Below are 17,533 nucleotides of genomic sequence, written 5' to 3'. Positions count from 1 at the left end.
GTGAATTCCAAATGCATTTTTTTTCATTTCTTGCCCATCTTTCAACATACTGGAGAGAGAGGGGGATGGGGGAGAACATTCATCACAGAACTAGAATTGTGAAACACATATACCATTTTCTGACACTCCAGAGAAATATGAAAATAAGCAAGGAAAGATGAGTTAACATAAAAAAAAAGACCATCCTGACTGAATTGCTACATACCATACAAAGGAGAGATCTTATGGGGAGACTAGAAAGGGGGAAAATATTGACTAAGAATGACTTTCAACATGCCAAGATGAATTTAAAATAGCCACCCCTCTTATGCAACATACTTTTCCACTGATTTAAGTCTGTAGATATTTTTATTATACCAGGGTCTCTATCTATCTGATAGTTAAGTTCTAAAATTTGGGAATTTCTACCTAAGAAACTAAATTTATAAAGCATGGGGGGTATCAAAAGAGATAAAATTATCATCGCATTTACAATTTAAGGGGAATAGAATTTATAGAGTCAAAGGCAATTAAATACCAATGACTTAAACCTTCTTTAACTACTATGCAGACTATTAATAACTAAAATAGAATGAGATGTTTTCAATTGGTACAGATGTCTAAGACAGTATTTATGTGGCAACTGCTAATATTTAAGTCTGCAAATAAAATATTAATTTATATCTTGGGAATTAGTGTAGCTCAATAACTGGGAGCAGTTTAAGAAATAAATAGCACTGCAGATAAATTATATGTTTCTAGCTGCTCTATTCTGCAGTCATTTTGTCACTTCCTATGCTGGAGATCCAAGAGCCCGAGTCTCCTCTACCACTGCCTTATATTGCCACCTGCTGGTGAGTGCTGGGATTTTACATTCCTCATTGCATTACCTAAGCAGCCTGCCCTGTGGAAAAGAAATATGAATATTTCAGCTGCAGACAATACAATTTCTTAACTTTCTAAAATAAAAAGTCAGATTTTAATCTACACTTTTAGATTTTAGTCACCTCTTTAGGAAGTTGTCAATCTTACTGTCTATCTAAACAGTGCTTCTAGTTCATCCAACGACATCAACACCTCAATCTGTGATTTCAGGTGGTAGTTATGAAACTAACGTAACAACTTTCTATAGTATCTGAATTTCTATCACTTCATCTCACAGATTAACTTTGATACCTCGACCACATAGCCCGAGAAAAAGATCTGCTTTTTTTTCCCTTTAGCATGTATACAAATAAACTGGAAAAACTATGTAGCAAATAACACAGAAACATTCATATTCACATTTGTATTTTAAAAGATAAAATAACCTGCCTGTGTGAATAAGTAGATCTACTCTATTGTAAAAATTGCCCAGTCACAAAATTATTAGCTTTTTCACTTTACTTTCCAAAGTGAACCAAAACATGAAGATTAAAACAATTACTTTCCTTATTTTGTTTGTTCCTGTAGAACATAATAAATAGCATTTCTAAATATTTTTGTGAAGAAGCCCTCACTGTCTTCATTTGCTTCTTGTAAGTTTTCAAAAACCCAAATCTCCAACCAAGTAGTTTTCATTGGCCAACCTGTTAGAAATAAAAATATTACTACTGCTTCCTGTCCTGTGCACATTTCAGTTGTTTGGACATGCTATCTGTTACATCATCAGAAATTTATACCAGTCTCCTACAGACTGTCAGTCCAATTACAGGAGAGTTTTGAGGCTCTAACAGGGTAGGAAGAGACTTTCTTGGGAAAGTTACCATGAATATGACATTTAGAAAGAGGATGGTCCTGGGATGCTGTAGAATGTAACATTCTTGTTACAATTCCTTCCTTCCTAATATAGCAAGTCTTTCCAATTTTTGATAACAGTGTTAACATTGAGCATGAACATCGTTTAAATGAATAAAATCTTATAATAAAAATATATAAGCTAACTAAAAAAAAAAAAAAAAAGAAGAAACTGCAGGAACTCACTCGGTAGTTTTTGTCTAGTATGAAGTAGTGTTTGACATTCGTAACTGTCATACAATGTGTTTCCTGGAAGTCCACTTACCCAGCTGTCCACAGAACAGTAGGCTCTTCAAGTCTACCTAGCATATGAAGACTCAAGAATACCGAACAGTAGTTTCTAAACTGTGTTTTTAATTTTTTGAAATGAATCAACAAGGGATAATTTTTTAAAGCATTCTACTCTAAAACTAAAAAGTATTAAACTCTAAAAAACAAACTGATATTTACACAAAATTAAGTGCTATTTCCATATTCAAAGTATCAACAGAGGTAACAGGTCTTAATGAATATAGTTTTGCCTTATTTTCTCCACTTCCAACAGTGCTCTCACAAGATAAGATTTTGCTAGGTGCAAAACCAAACATACACTAAAATAGTACCTGTTACAGAGTCTTATAACATTTAATTAAGCAATTCTTTTTAGCAGCATTGACATTCACTAAGATAAGGAATCGTTCCTTGATAAGAAGCTTGAAATGTTAGTTGTTGTTTTTTTTTGTTTATAGCCTCAGAAGCAGCAGAACTGTCAGACATCCCATTATCCTTATTTCAATCACTCAGTTACCTTACAGAGCTTCTGATACCGGGGAGAAGAAACTGCCATCCTTTGTAAACGATGCAACAGAACCACAACTTTCTGCAGAGATGTTCTCACCACAGCCATCATTTTAAGTTTACCACACTTCTGGAGACACCTCAGAATTTGCATCATAAATGAAGAGCAAGGATCATTTCCTCCCGGTCACTGGACAAGAATTTGCCAGTTCTCTGAGCATGCTCGTTTCCATGAACACTTGTGAAAGATACAGGGGCTGAGGTTCTGGAGAAAAAGAAGCTGGTATCGCTTCCACTTCTTATCAGGATGAAGGAAAAAAAAGGGGGGGAGAGGGAGAGGGAGAGGGAGAGAGAGAAAGAGAATATGCCACAGAGAAAGCCCCTAGTAGATGTTCCCAGCCTGTACTTGCTCAGCCCAGCATCCACAGAAAATGAAGCAAGTTGTCCAACAGCCAAATGCAGCCTGCTGCTGCCGCTCCTGAGAACGCTCCGCAGCCAAAAAGGATATTAAGTGAAACATTAAAGCTGCAAACACAAAGCAGACATCTCCTGGGAGTTCAGAGATCCACCGTAGAACTGTGCCTGTCTTGTGTGATATTAAGAGAGCCAGTGGCATTTATTCAGGCTCCATCGAGAGAGAGATGCATCCACTCCCAGGCTAGAGGCAGTTCTGCCAGCCCTCTGTGAGCTGAGGGAGACAACCTGCTGGGGGTCTGACTCTGATGATAGCAGCCCATCTGCAAAGGGGCTGACAGATCACTATGCAAATAAATACCTGGAGGAGGGAGAGGGGGTTGTAACTCTATCTAAAATACCCTAAACATGAAGTAGTCAGGAGTTTCCAAATGCCAATCTGGGGGGTGGGGTGGAGGAGGAGAGACTAATTAACAATTGCAATTTTAATGTGAAGTGACCATTGCTCTAATTAAACAGCAAAGGCAATGTCTGCCAGCTTGTAACTGAATACAGATTTCAAATTGCCAACTCCCCCCCTCAGACGGCATCTTCAGGATCTCATTTTCTCTGCCATGAGCAAGAAACGGAAGATAGGATTTTAGAAGCAGCCAGTACAGAGTGCCAGGATTTTGTGTGTACGTGGATATGCTCGGGATGTGGTTTCGGCTGCAGCTGGACACCATCATGAATATTGTCTGCGGGAAAGTGCTCTGAGGAAATGAGCAACACAGCCCAGAATGATGAAGTAGACTGGGTGAAAGTGCACAGACAGAAATGGACGCCAGACGTTTCTCATTACCAGTGTCCTGCTCGAATTAACAGCCCGAGGGGGTGCCAGCATCTCCACCGTTCTTTGCGATTGTCTCGTCATGATTCTTTAAACATTTGGTTCTCTTTCATTCCACCTGCCTTCTCCGTGTTTCCCCTGAGCAGGTTTAAAGGTTTCTGCTGTGTCTAGTGCAGTCCTGTTTACCAGAAACTGTCTATACGGGTTCTGCTTTTGTTTTTCTCTCTGGATCTGTTCTGAGGAACTACACTGCCTCCCTCTGGACAGGCTAGCAATGGCAAAATATCTACATAATGGTAACATCAATGTACATGGCTAGTCAACCACAGAATTAAACTACCAGGTTATTATTGTCAACGCCCATGTGCAGCAGGGAAGCAACTACAGAAGCCAGACCTAAAACCTTCTGCATCCCACAATGACCCTGGGTCCATACTCCCAGAGGGATAAAGAATAGGGAAGCTATTAGGGGAGGGGATGAGATACAGAGTTCTGGTGGTGGGAACTGTGTGAAGTTGTACCCCTCTGATCCTATGATTTAGTCAATGTTTCCTTTTTATAAATAATTTTTTTAAAATATCAGGTTATTAAGGAAATATTTAGAGATGAATAAATTAAGAGACTATTCAAGAATGGGGACATTGGTGGTGGGAACTGACGGCTAATAAGAGTACTAGGGCTAGATTTTTTGAGATGTAACAAGGAAAAGTATCTGGAGACATGCAATTCTCAGGCAGACTGTGTCCCACTGTGAACTCCTTACTTGGCGTCATTTCCAGTCACCACTGTTCAGTGTCTACTGACTGTCCCCACTACAGTGTACAGCATGGATACTTACTCAATCTAAGACCACGATAGAAAGTATCTGTTAGGTGAGGCTTATAGTTCTTTTAACCATAAAATGATATACCACAGCGTTCAAAGAGATTCAGAGCACACCACAATTCCCCACAGTGTTATGGTCACTAAATATTTCCTCAGATAGCAGTGTTGATGACTCCATAAAATTTTAGAAGGTAAGTTAACTTTGATACTTGCCTCTAGGGTCATTACCAAGTCTATTATACAATGAATAAGAAGTAATATATGTAAACATCAAATTCTGTTAAAGCAACCTGAGGCACCTTCATTCATTATATATTTCATTTTATTTTGTTTTTTATTTGCCTCCAGGGTTATTGTTGGGCCTCGGTGCCTGCACCACAAATCCACTGCTCCTGGAGGCTATTTTTCCCATTTTGTTGCCCTTGTTGCTGTTGTTGGATAGGACAGAGAGAAATGGAGAGAGGAGGGGAAGACAGAGAGGGGGGAGAGAAAGACAGACACCTGCAGACCTGCTTCATTGCCTGTGAAGTGACTCCCCTGCAGGTGGGGAGCCGGGGGCTCGAACCGGGATCCTTATGCAGGTCCTTGCACTTCTGCCACATGCGCTTAACCCGCTGCGCTACTGCTGGACCCTATTTTTTTTTCTTTTGCCCCCAGGGTTATCTCTGCCCTTCCCCGCCCAGCACCCTCATTTACTAAAGCTGTCCTGAAGGCATGAAGCCAGGACCTTGCACATGTGCTCCACTACTGAACTAAACAGTCCAATTTTCCAGCTGCACATTCTTATGGGGAAGGTCGTCAGAACACCATTGTGCTATCTATCATCCAGGGAGCCCCACCTGTCTCTGTCTTTGATGTTCTCGTGGTCCCAGGGAACAAATCTAGCTAGGGGTGCACATGTAGAAGGCTTGCGGTCCACCCATTAAGATACCTGTCAGCCCCCCAAAATAATCTTTAGGTGTGAGGACACGCTCTAAGCAAGCACTGGATGTCGTGGGTGGTAGGAGAGCCAGCTGCTCACCCTGTAGGCAACTCATGCTGGACCTAGCCCCCACTGCACTGGGGTGAACTCTGAAACTGTGGTGTTATATATATTCTCTCTCTCCCTCTCTCTCCCTCCCTCCCTGTCTCCCTCTCTCTCACTTCTTCTCCCTCTTTCTCTTTCCATCTAAAAAATAAAAATGAAATAAGCTCAGATCATCAAAGCTCTGGGAGTGACAAAAACAATATAAAATTGTAATGAACAGAATTTTAAATTTAGAAGAAATGTGTAAAATCAAGAAGAATCCCTGGGAGTCGGGCGGTAGTGCTGTGGGTTAAGCGCAAGTGGCGCAAAGCGCAAGGACCAGTGTAAGGATCCCAGTTCAAGCCACTGGCTCCCCACCTGCAGGGGAGTCGCTTCACAGGCAGTGAAGCAGGTCTGCAGGTGTCTGTCTTTCTCTCCCCCTCTCTGTCTTCCCCTCCTCTCTCCATTTCTCTCTGTCCTATTCAACAATGACGACATCAATAACAACAACAATAATAACAACACCAATAAGACAACAAGGGCAACAAAAGGGAATAAATAAATTTAAAAAAAAGAAGAATTCCTAAAAACATTTACCTGTGGGTACATATAAAAATAGTTCTTTAGGGAGTCCGGCGGTAGCACAATGGGTTAAGCGCACGTGGTGTGAAGCGCAAGGACCGGCATAAGGATCCCGAGCCACCGGCTCCCCACCTGCAGGGGAGTCGCTTCACAGGCGGTGAAGCAGGTCTGCAGGTGTCTGTCTTTCTCTCCTCCTCTCTGTCTTCCCCTCCTCTCTCCATTTCTCTCTGTCCTACCCAAAAATGACGACATCAATAGCAATAATAACTACAACAATAAGACAAGGACAACAAAAGGGAATAAATATATATTTTTTAAAAACTTTAAAAAAATAGTTCTTTTAGGGGCCAGATGGTGGCTCACCTGGTTGAGTGCACATGTTACAGTGCTCAAGGACCCAGGTTCAAGTCTCCGGTCCCCATCTGCAGGGGGAAAGCTTCATGAGTGGTGAAGCAGTGCTGCAAGTGTCTGTCTCCCTCTCCACTACCCTCTCCCCTCTCAATTTCTAGCTGTGTATATCAAATAAATAAAGATAAATTTTTTAAAAATATTTAAAAATAGTTCTTTTGGAATTTTATGGGATAAGAATTTCTCAGAAAAAAAAAATATCATAAGAAGGTAAAAAGAATGTTACCTTAAAGAATTTCATAGTAGTGAAGTTAAGGTCCATGAGTGGGAATAAGCATTTACTTTGAATCTACACACAGAGATGCAAAAGCTATGAAAAATAAGGGGAAATATCCTCTCATCCCTGAAGAAACACAGAACCAATTAGGAGAAGACACACACACCAGATGAAAGTGGATCCCATGTGCACAGGAATAGCAGGGTTTTTCACTTTGGAAATGAAGTAAGAAAGGCATGACGTGAACTAAGAAAGCCGCAGAGAACACAGGCAGACAAGACTTCTCCAAGAAGACGGAAATCAAGTCCTGGGATGAAGGACTGTCACTGGCAAGAAAAGATCATTCTACAAAAGGAGAATAGAAAGTTCAAAAGAGAAGACCGGGTGGTGGTGCACCTGGTTGAGTGCACATGTTACAGTGCACAAGGACCCGGGTTGGAACCCTACCCAGGCCCCATGTGCAGGGGGGAAAGCTTCACGAGTGGTGAAGCAGGGCTGCAGGTGTCTCTCTGTTTCTCTCCCTCTCTATCTCCTCATTCCCTCTCAATTTCTCTGTCTCTGTCCAATAATAAATAAATAATAAGTTAAATAAAAAGTTATAAAAGAAAGTTCAAAAGAGCACTACAGTAGTTGTATTTAGGAATAAAGAAAATATTCAGCCATACTTCATAAGGTTTCTCAGAAATTTGTTTTAATAAACTCAGCCCTATCACATTTTACATAGAAAAAAAAAAACGTGAGTCGGGCGGTGGCGCAGCGGGTTAAGCACACATGGTGCAAATCGCAAGGACCTGCGTAAGGATCCCAGTTCGAGCCCCCGGCTCCCCACCTGCAGGGCAATCGCTTCCCAGGTGAAGCAGGTCTGCAGGTGTCTGTCTTTCTCTCCCCCTCTCTGTCTTCCCCTCCTCTCTCCATTTCTCTCTGTCCTATCCAACAACAACGACATTAATAACCACAACAATGTTAAACAACAAGGGCAACAAAAGGGAAAATAAATTAATTAATTTAAAAAAGGAAAAAAAAAAAACCTTGAACTTTAAACTGCAAATACAATCACAGCACGGAGCAAAAGTAAAAATAAGGAGTACCTTCAAGCTTGCTTAATGTTCCTAGCTGTAAACTAGGTCACAAAGCCTTCACAGCTTTTTTTTTTTTTACATATTTATTCCCTTTTGTTCCTACATAGCTTTTACAGTAAGCATTTATAATAAATGAAGAAACAGCTTCGTAATAAAAGGAAATGCCCTTATAATTTAGAATCCATTATAGTTAACTGTAATAGGGCTTACAATAATAGAAAACAGGAGAGCTCACTCAATAAGTGTAATAAATAATTATGACTTCCATAAAACAAAAGTCCACTTCTTCTATTAAGTAAAAGTGTTTTTATACATCTTATTTCTAGAAACCAACTTTTCACAGGAAAAGCGTGGGTTTCATCACAGAATAAGATGACAACATCACTTTTAATGACAGTTACTTTGCATAGAAATTTATCAAAAGAGCAGAACACAAAGAACAAATTCTGTTGTCAGTTTTTCTGACGCACTTGCCTGCATCTGTTGGGTGAGATCTCCGGCCGACACAGTGTCCTCAAGTGCATTGTCCCTTTGGGAGGCATCAGCAAGCACGTTAACTGTGGTTTCCGCTTCCTGTAGCCACTTTAAGAAGTTCTCCAGATCCCTGCGAGAGGCCTGCACCCCCTTGAGCTCGGCCTCCAAGGCGGCCTGTCTGTCAGCGAAGCTGTAAGGGAAAGCAGGACAGGCCTGGTGTCATTGCCAGCGTGACCAACCACAGCAAGCGTGCCCTGGAGGAAACAAACGAGCAGGAGGTCTCCTCTGATTTGCTGAAATGCCTCGGGCACCCAGGTAATTGATGTACATGTATCTTAAATGATCCCCGATGACTTTTCTGGAGGGAGGTGCGAATGGTGACAAGAGGTAATGGCAGAGAAATAGTGAGAATAACAAAACTGCATCTCTATCAGGTCATCATCATGACGTTTGTGTAACTTGTAATTGTATGTCAATTTACTCCCCATCTGTTTTCTCATTTTTTATCGGGGGGGGGGGGTAACTGCAATTCCTCTCCTGGGTATATACTCCATATGTTTTATTCCAATAACTTAGCACAATGCTCAACACTCAGAAGGCAGTGTCCATAAATACTTGTGTAATAAATAACTGAACGAGTTTGGTGCAGAAATGAAATCTGATGAAACACCACAGATCAAACAGAAGTAAATTGAAAGGCTTACTTGATAGATCTGAAACATTTCAGATTGAAAGAAAAAAAGCAAAAACTGGTCTTTCTGCTACTTTAATAATATATGTGGATGGCATTACTCAATTAAGTTTTTTTATAAACCCTTCACTAAGTCTGTATCAAAATTTCAACAGTCCTATTCCGTAGCTGCATGATTCAAGAGAGACACAATACTGTAAATAATTACTTTAAAACAATATACCTCAAAACTCCACACTACGAAAATAAACTTGTTTTTAGGCGTGGGGACTAACAATTTGAATACTAGATATTCAAACCCAAGAGAACCAGAAACTTATTAGACTTATTAAACCTGAACCCAAATGTTCTAAGCAGCATTAGTTATAATAGTCAGGTTAAAGAATCAAGTCAAGGGGTCTGATAGTGGCCCACCCTGTTGAGTGTACATGTTATCAGGTGTGCTGGGGTTAAAGCCTATACAGGGGAAGCTTCACATGTGGTGAAGCAGGTCTGCAGGTATCTGTCTTTCTCCCCCTCTGTCTCCCTCTCCCCTCTCTATTTCTGTCTTATCAAATAAAAAATAGGGAAAAAATGGTAAAAAAAAAAAAAAAAAGACAACTGGGAGGGGGTTGGGTGGTGGTGGCACACCAGGTTGAGTGCACACAGTATAAAGTACAAGGGCCCATGCAAGGATCCTGGTTTGAGCCCCCAGCTCCCCGTCTGCAGGGTGGGTGGTGGTGGTGGGGTCATCACTTCACAAAGGAGGTATGTTCCAAGGTAGGAATAAAGCAGATGAAATTAGGGGTCTTCGTGTGGGAAGAAGCAAGGAAGTCTATTTTAGGTACGCTCCACTGGGTCCACGGCCAGCATAATCTTTGCCTAAAGCTTATAGCTGTTGTACAGGTGGGCTGAAAGTATTGTCTGGAAATATGGTGTTTGAACCTAGAGATGGGGGTTGAGTCGTAGTGGTAGGGAGTCGGGCAGTAGGGCAGCGGGTTAAGCGCAGGCGGCACAAGGCACAAGGACTGGCGTAAGGATCCCAGTTCGAGCCCCCGGCTCTCCACCTGCAGGGGAGTCGCTTCACAGGCAGTGAAGCAGGTCTGCAGGTGTCTGTCTTTCTCTCCCCCTCTCTGTCTTCCCCTCCTCTCTGTCCTATCCAACAAGAATGGCATCAATAACAACAACAATAACTACAACAATAAAAAGGGCAACAAAAGGGAAAATAAATACTAAAAAAAAAAAAAAGTCGTAGTGGTGAGAGGGTCTCTGGATATTTGGAGTGCACCCTTTACTTGTGTAATCCAAACTTATTATTTCAACCCTGGAGAAAAGGTTGCACACAGCATACAGCTTCTCATATTCTGGGGAGAGGTGTCTGCAGAATTCTCACCTCCAACTCAGAGCCTGGCCCCCCAATTGTATCAGGACAACAGTGCCCTCTCCCTCCTCCCCTTCTCTTTCCCCAGAATCTTTCCCTTGGGTGGAATACACCATATCCAGTCCAAGTGTCACTTTGTGGTCCCTTTCTTTCCTGGTTTCTGAGTTCTACCTACAAGTGAAATCACCCTGTGTACCCCCACTTGGCAAACAGATATAGATATTAATATAGACTATCTGTGGAGGGAAGGGGCTGAGTGAGTGGTGCACTTGGTGAAGTGCATGGATTTCCATGCACAAGGACCCAGGTTCGAGCCCCTGGTCCCCACCATCAGGAGTAAAGCCTCACAAGCATTGAAGTAGTGTTGCAAATGTCTCTATTTCCCCACCCTCTCAATTTTTTTTCTATCTTATCAAAATAAAAGAAAGTTGAAAAAAAAAAAAACAGGAGGCTGGCGGTAGCGCAGCGGATTAAGCGCACATAGTGTGATGCACAAGGACCAGCGTAAGGATCCCAGTTCGAGCCCCCGGCTCTCCACCTGCAGGGGAGTCACCGCACAAGCGGTGAAGCGGGTCTGCAGGTGTCTGTCTTTCTCTCCCCCTCTCTGTCTTCCCCTCCTCTCTCCATTTCTCTCTGTCCCATCCGACAACAACAGTGATAACTAGCAACAACAACAATGGGAAAAAGATGTCCGCCAGGAGCAGTAGATTCGTGGTGCAGGCACCAAGCCCCAGCAATAACCCTGGAGGCAAAATTAATTAATTAATTATAATAATAATATAAAAATAAATGTTTTTTTTTTTAAAAAAAAGAAACAGAGGTAACAACAATAGCAAAAAAGAAACAGAAAATCAACAAGACAGAGAGACAGTGAAGAAGACCACATCTGGGCTGCACAGCTGGTAGGGCTCCCACGCCTGTTCTATTGAGCTTCCCTTTCAAGAACATGCATCGAAGTCTGTTTTCTCTTTCTATGTTGGCGCTGCCCCCCCTTTGTAATAATTCTCATATATATTTCTCCCCTTTATCTATACAGATAAGTAGAAGGGCTGCTAGTCAGATGGATGGTGAACAGTTAGAAATGTAAAGGAGAGATGGGTCACTTCATAGGCTGATTCTAAGTGAGACAGCTGAGCTATCATGATCCTTTCCTTTTAATTTGTGCACCTCAGTGTTTTAATCAATGTTCCATGTTTTACAATATTCATCGTATTCTTAACTTTGAACATTTCGTCACCTGAAGAGGGAGCTTATACCCACAAGCAGTCAGTCCATATGGCCTCTGACTCCCGTATGAGGCTCTATTTTCTCTTTCTCTGGATTTACTTCTTTTGGATATTTTTCCTCTGATTCCTTTCACTTGACATTGTGTTTTGAAGTTCATCTGCATTCTAACAGGAATAGATCTCTAACTTCATCTTACCAGTTAAATAATGGTCTGTGTGGCTATGTTACATTGTGTATATATCAATTCCTCCCTCGTTTAATGAACATTTGGCTTGATTCGTTTTTTATGTCATGTTGTTATGTTACTGCTTTATTTATTATTATTTTTATTGCTACTAGGGTTGTTATTCAGGCTCACTGCAAGCACTATAAATCTATTGCTCCCAGTGGCCATTTTTTTTCTCTCTATTTTTTTATTTTGTGGGGAGCCAGGGACTCAAACCAGGATGTTTGCGCTGGTCCCTGCGCCTCTCACCATACTCACTAAACCTGCTGCATGACCGCCTACTCCCCCCCTTTTCTCGGTCTCCAGGGTTATCACCAGGGCTCAGTGCCTGCACTATGTATCCATTGCTCCTGTGGCCATTTTTTCCGTTTTATTGGATAGGACAGAGAGAACTTGAGAGGGAAGAGGAAGAAATTGTTATTAAACCATTTGCCTTGCTTTATATCTTACCATCTTTCAGCCACCAAGCTGTAGATGCTACCATGACATCACCTTGACTTCCCTGGGCAGACGACCTCACCAATGTGTCCTGGAACCCCACCTCCCCAGAGCCCTGCCCCACTAGGGAAAGACAGAGACAGGCTGGGGGTGTGGATCCACCTGCCAACACCCATGTCCAGTGGAGAAGCAGTTACAGAAGCCAGACCTTCCACCTTCTGCACCCCATAAAGAATTTCGGTCCATGCTCCCAGAGGGATAAAGACTAGGGAAGCTTCCAATGGAGGGGGGGAAAGACACAGAACAGTGGTGGAATTGTACCCCTGTTATCTTACAATCTTGATAATCATTATTAAATCACTAATGAAAAATGAAAAGAAAAAAATTGCAGCATGTAAATGAACTGTTACAAGTGGGACAATGTGCAAACGCAGAAATCTTGAGCGACATTAATGTAGCAGATAAATAAAATCACACTCAGCACAGGACCTCACACTAGTCAGCGGTTTTCCATACAGAGCTTCCAACTGGCAGACCTCGCGACAGTTCTAGAAAGATCACAACAACTCTAGAAAAAGTCCGGATTTCTTTTCTTTTTAAAGAAATGACTGTAAGGTTAAGAACATGTAGTTTGGGGACCGGGCTGTAGTGCACCTGGTTAAGCGCTCACGTTACAGTGCGCAAGGACCTGGGTTCAAGCCCCCAACCCCCACCTGCAGGCGGAAAGTTGGTGAAGCAGGGCTGCAGGTCTCTCTCCCTTTGTATCTCCTCCTCCCCTCTCAGTTTCTCTCTGTAGTGCACCTGGTTAAGCGCTCACGTTACAGTGCGCAAGGACCTGGGTTCAAGCCCCCAACCCCCACCTGCAGGCGGAAAGTGGTGAAGCAGGGCTGCAGGTCTCTCTCCCTTTGTATCTCCTCCTCCCCTCTCAGTTTCTCTATGTCTCTGTCCAATAATAAAAATACATGAATAAAAATATTTTTAAAAAATGCTTTAAAAAGAACATTTAGTGGGAGTCGGGTGGTACACAGCGGGTTAAGTGCAGGTGGTGCAGGCGCAAGGACCGGAGTAAGGATCACGGTTTGAGCCCCCGGCTCCCCACCTGCAGGGGAGTCGCTTCACAGGCGGTGAAACAGGTCTGCAGGTGTCTGTCTTTCTCTCCCCCTCTCTGTCTTCCCCTTTCTTTCCATATCTCTCTGTCCTGTCTAACAATGATGACATCAATCAATAACAACAACAGTAATAACTACAACAGTAAAACAACAAGGGCAACAAAAGGGAATAAGTAAATAAATTTTTTTAAAAAAAAGAATATATAGTTTCTAGACAATAGCAGAAACATTTTTTAGAAAGTTTTTTTTTTTACACAGAAATCACAGAGAATAAAGATAGGCTGAAAGCATAAAACACAGCTTTGAAGTTTCAAAGGGTAGCTTTAGCAAAAAAATTTAAAAAGTACTTTAAACAGAAGTAAAAAAGACTGTAGAATTTCTTAATGCAGAAAAAAAAAGGTGCAGACTGAAAATATAAACACCTTCACTAAAGATTTAAGAAATCTGTGGGTGACAGATTTACAATAGCTCATATGAAAGAGACTTGAGTTTTTTTTTTAATGTAAACTCGCAGCTTATAATCGTTTTGTAGCATAACAGAATATGGCCACCCACACAACTAACTTTAAAACGTTATTTTTAAAGTGTCCATTAACACCTGATATTTTAAACTACAGGATATACTAAACTGCTTCATCGTGTGTGCATGTGTTTATCATTGGTCAAAAGTGTTTGAACACAAATAAATATGTCCCTTTTAAGATTTTAATTGAAAAGCAAATCTTGGGAAACCCACAGATAGGTGTTCAAATTTTGATATGTTTAAAAGGAGACCTTTACAGTCATGTGAGATTAAAAAAAATATATTTAGCTAGGGGGCCAGGCAATAGCTCGCAATGGGTTAAACACACATAGTACTAATACTAAGCCCAAGGACTGGTGTTAAGGATCCCGGTTCAAGCGCCCGGCTCCCCACCTGCAGGGGGGTCACTTCATAGGCAGTGAAACAGGTCTGCAGGTGTCTATCTTTCTCTCCCCCTCTCTAACTTCCCTTCCTCTCTAGATTTCTCTCTGTCCTGTCCTATCCAACAACAGCAATGGCAACAATAACAACAACAACAAATGCAACAAAATGAGGAAAAATAGTCTCCAGGAGCAGTGTAGGCACCGAGCCCCAGAGGTAACCTGGAGGCAAAAAAAAAAAAAAAAAGTATTTTCTCTAGAGCCTAAACTATAGCGTCAGAAGTTTGAGGGGCATGTGTAAACTAAAGGATGAAACCATTCATCCATTTTTTTTAATAGGTCCCTTCACAAAGTGATTTCTTCATTTCTTTTTTTTTTAAATAAAATCACCTTTATCTGGGGAAACATAAAAGCATACTTTGGGGGAATACTTACATGAAAAAACAGTTACCAAGGGGCCAAGTGGTGGCGCACCTGGTTGAGTGCACAGGTTACAATGTGCAAGGACCAGAGTTCAAGCCCCCAGTCCCCACCTGCAAGGGGAAAGCTATGCAAGTTGTAAGGCAGGTCTGCAGGTGTCTCTCTATCTCTGTCCCTCTCCCCCTACCTTCTCGATTTCTGGCTGTCTCTATCTAACAAATAAAGATAATTTTTAAAAAAGGGCGGAGGGTAGACAGCATCATGGTTATGTAAACAGAATCTCATGCCTGAGGCTCCAAAGTCCCAGGTTCAATCCCCCACACCACCATAAGCCAGAGCTGAGCAGTGCTCTGGTTAAAGAAAAAAAAAAAAGAAAAAGAAAAAATAATTACCGGAAATATTCCCAACAATATATGATTTGGGAGCGAGAGTCTGTTATGTAGAGATTAGGACATTATCTAGTAAGTAAATTTTCACCCTGATTCCCATGGACTGTGAGCTCAGACTGACAGGGACTCAGAGGTCACACAGGCTCCTGTGCTAAATAGGAATAGACTGGACCTTTAGGTCAGATCAATGAGGCTAACAGCAAATGGTATTTATATACTTGCCTCATATTTGGGAGCTAATCCCTACCCTAAGCCAGCTTTCTAGCCTTATTCTCAACTCTGACGCCATCTTCCCAGACAATATTTTTAGCCCACCTGCATGTTAGCTCTCAGGCTCAGACAAGATTTAGCAAAGTCATGGGCCCCTTGGAAGAACATTGAAATCATCCCAAGCATCTTCTCAGACCACAGTGGAATTAAACTAATACTAAACAATACTTAACAATCAACAAAAGATTAGGAATAGTCCCAAAATGTGGGAGCTCAACAGTATACTACTTAACAACTACTGAGTCAAAGAGGAAATAAAGGAAGAAATCAAAATGTCTTGAGAGTTCAATGAAAATGAAGAAACAAGCTATCAAAATATTTGGGACACAGCTAAAGCAGTACTGAGAGGGAAATTCATAGCCATATAAGCACACATTAGGAAACAAGAAAAAGCACAAATAAACAGCCTGACTGCACATCTTAAAGACCTAGAAGAATAATAATAAAGGAACTCTAAGCAACCAGAAGGACAGAAATAACTAAAGTTAGGGCAGAAATAAATACTACTGAAAATAAGAAAACCATACAAAAGATCAATGAAAGTAAATGTTGGTTCTTCGAAAGAGTGAACAAAATTGACAAACCTTTAGCCAGTGTCACAAAACAAAAAAGAGAGAAGACCTAAATAAATCAGATCATAAATGAAAGAGGATATATCACAAAAGACACCACAGAATGTCAACATATCATACAAGGCTTCTATGAACAACTATATGCCACCAGGCTAGAGAACCTGGAAGAAATGGACAATTTCCAAACTTCCAAAATTAAGTAAAGAGGAAGTAGATAACATGAACAGGCCCATCACAGCTAATGAAACTGAAACAGTTATCAGAAACCTTTCCAAAAATAAAAGTCCTTGGACCAATGGTTTTACAAATGAATTCTACAAAACCTTCAAAGAAGAAGTAATACCTCTACTTTTAGAAATCTTCCAGAAGATTGAAGACACCACAATACTCCCTTCCAGCTTTTATGAAGCCAACATCACTTTGATACCAAAAGCAGACAGGGACACAACCAAAAAAGAAAACTACAGACCAGTATTTTCGGATGAACATAGATGCTACTATGTTGAACAAAATTCTAGCCAACCGGATACAGCAGTCTATTAAAAAGATTGTTCATCATGACCAAGTGGGGCTTATCCCAGGGATGCAAGGTTGGTTTAATATACGTAAATTAATCAATGTGATCTACCACATCAACAAAAACAAGACCAAAAACCACATGGTCATATCAATAGAAGAGAAAGGCAGAGACAGTGTTTGACAAAATACAACATCCTTTTATGATCAAAACACTATAAAAATGGGAACAGATGGAAAATTCCTGAAGATAGTGGAGTCTATCTATAGCAAACCTACAGCCAACATCATACTCAATGTTGAAAAACTGGAAGCATTTCCCCCTTAGATCAGGTACTAGACAGGGCTGCCCACTATCATCATTATTATTCAACATAGCATTGGAAGTTCTCGCCATAGCAATCAGGCAGGAGCAAGGAATTAAAGGGATACAGACTGGAAGAGAAGAAGTCAAACTCTCCCTATTTGCAAATGACATGATAGAATACGTAGAAAAACCTAAGGAAGGGGTTGGGCGGTGGTGTAGTGGGTTAAGCGCACGTGGCTCAAAGCTCAAGGATCTGTGTAAGGATCCTGGTTCAAGCCCCTGGCTCCCCACCTTAAGGGGAGTCGCTTCACAGGCGGTGAAGCAGGTCTGCTGGTGTCTGTCTTTCTCTCCCCCTCTCTGTCTTCCCCTCCTCTCTCCATTTCCCTGTGTCCTATCCAACAACGAACAACATCATCAACAACAATAATAACCACAAGAAGGCTACAATAACAAGGGCAACAAAGAGGGGAAAATGGCCTCCAGGAGCCCTGGATTCATGGTGCAGGCACTGAGCCTCAGCAATAACCCTGGAGGCAAGAAAAAAAAAAAAGGAAAACCTAAGGAATCCAGTAAGAAGCTTTTGGAAATTATCAGACAATACAGTAAGGTGTCAGGCTACAAAATTAACACACAAAAGTCAGTGGCATTCCTCTATGCAAACACTAAGGTGGCAACATAAAAAAATCAAGAAATCAATTCCTTTTACTATAGCAACAAAAATAACCAAATGTCTAGGAAT

At 41.3% G+C, this 17,533-nt stretch overlaps 1 protein-coding gene across 1 annotated transcript in view; it reads right to left on the bottom strand.

Moving 5' to 3' along the window:
* The window catches only part of UTRN (utrophin), a 609,745-nt gene that overhangs the window by 271,558 nt on the left and 320,654 nt on the right, over window positions 1-17,533 (bottom strand). Inside the window, exon 51 of the mRNA XM_060190773.1 lies at window positions 8,367-8,556. Within this exon, the coding sequence (XP_060046756.1) occupies window positions 8,367-8,556 (190 nt within the window). The remainder of the gene's footprint in view (window positions 1-8,366; window positions 8,557-17,533) is intronic.

This window comes from Erinaceus europaeus, chromosome 4 (genome assembly GCF_950295315.1).
Source record: "Erinaceus europaeus chromosome 4, mEriEur2.1, whole genome shotgun sequence".
Lineage (NCBI taxonomy): Eukaryota > Metazoa > Chordata > Mammalia > Eulipotyphla > Erinaceidae > Erinaceus > Erinaceus europaeus.
Note: the sequence above shows the minus strand (reverse complement) of the source record. Positions and strands in the feature narration are given on the sequence as shown.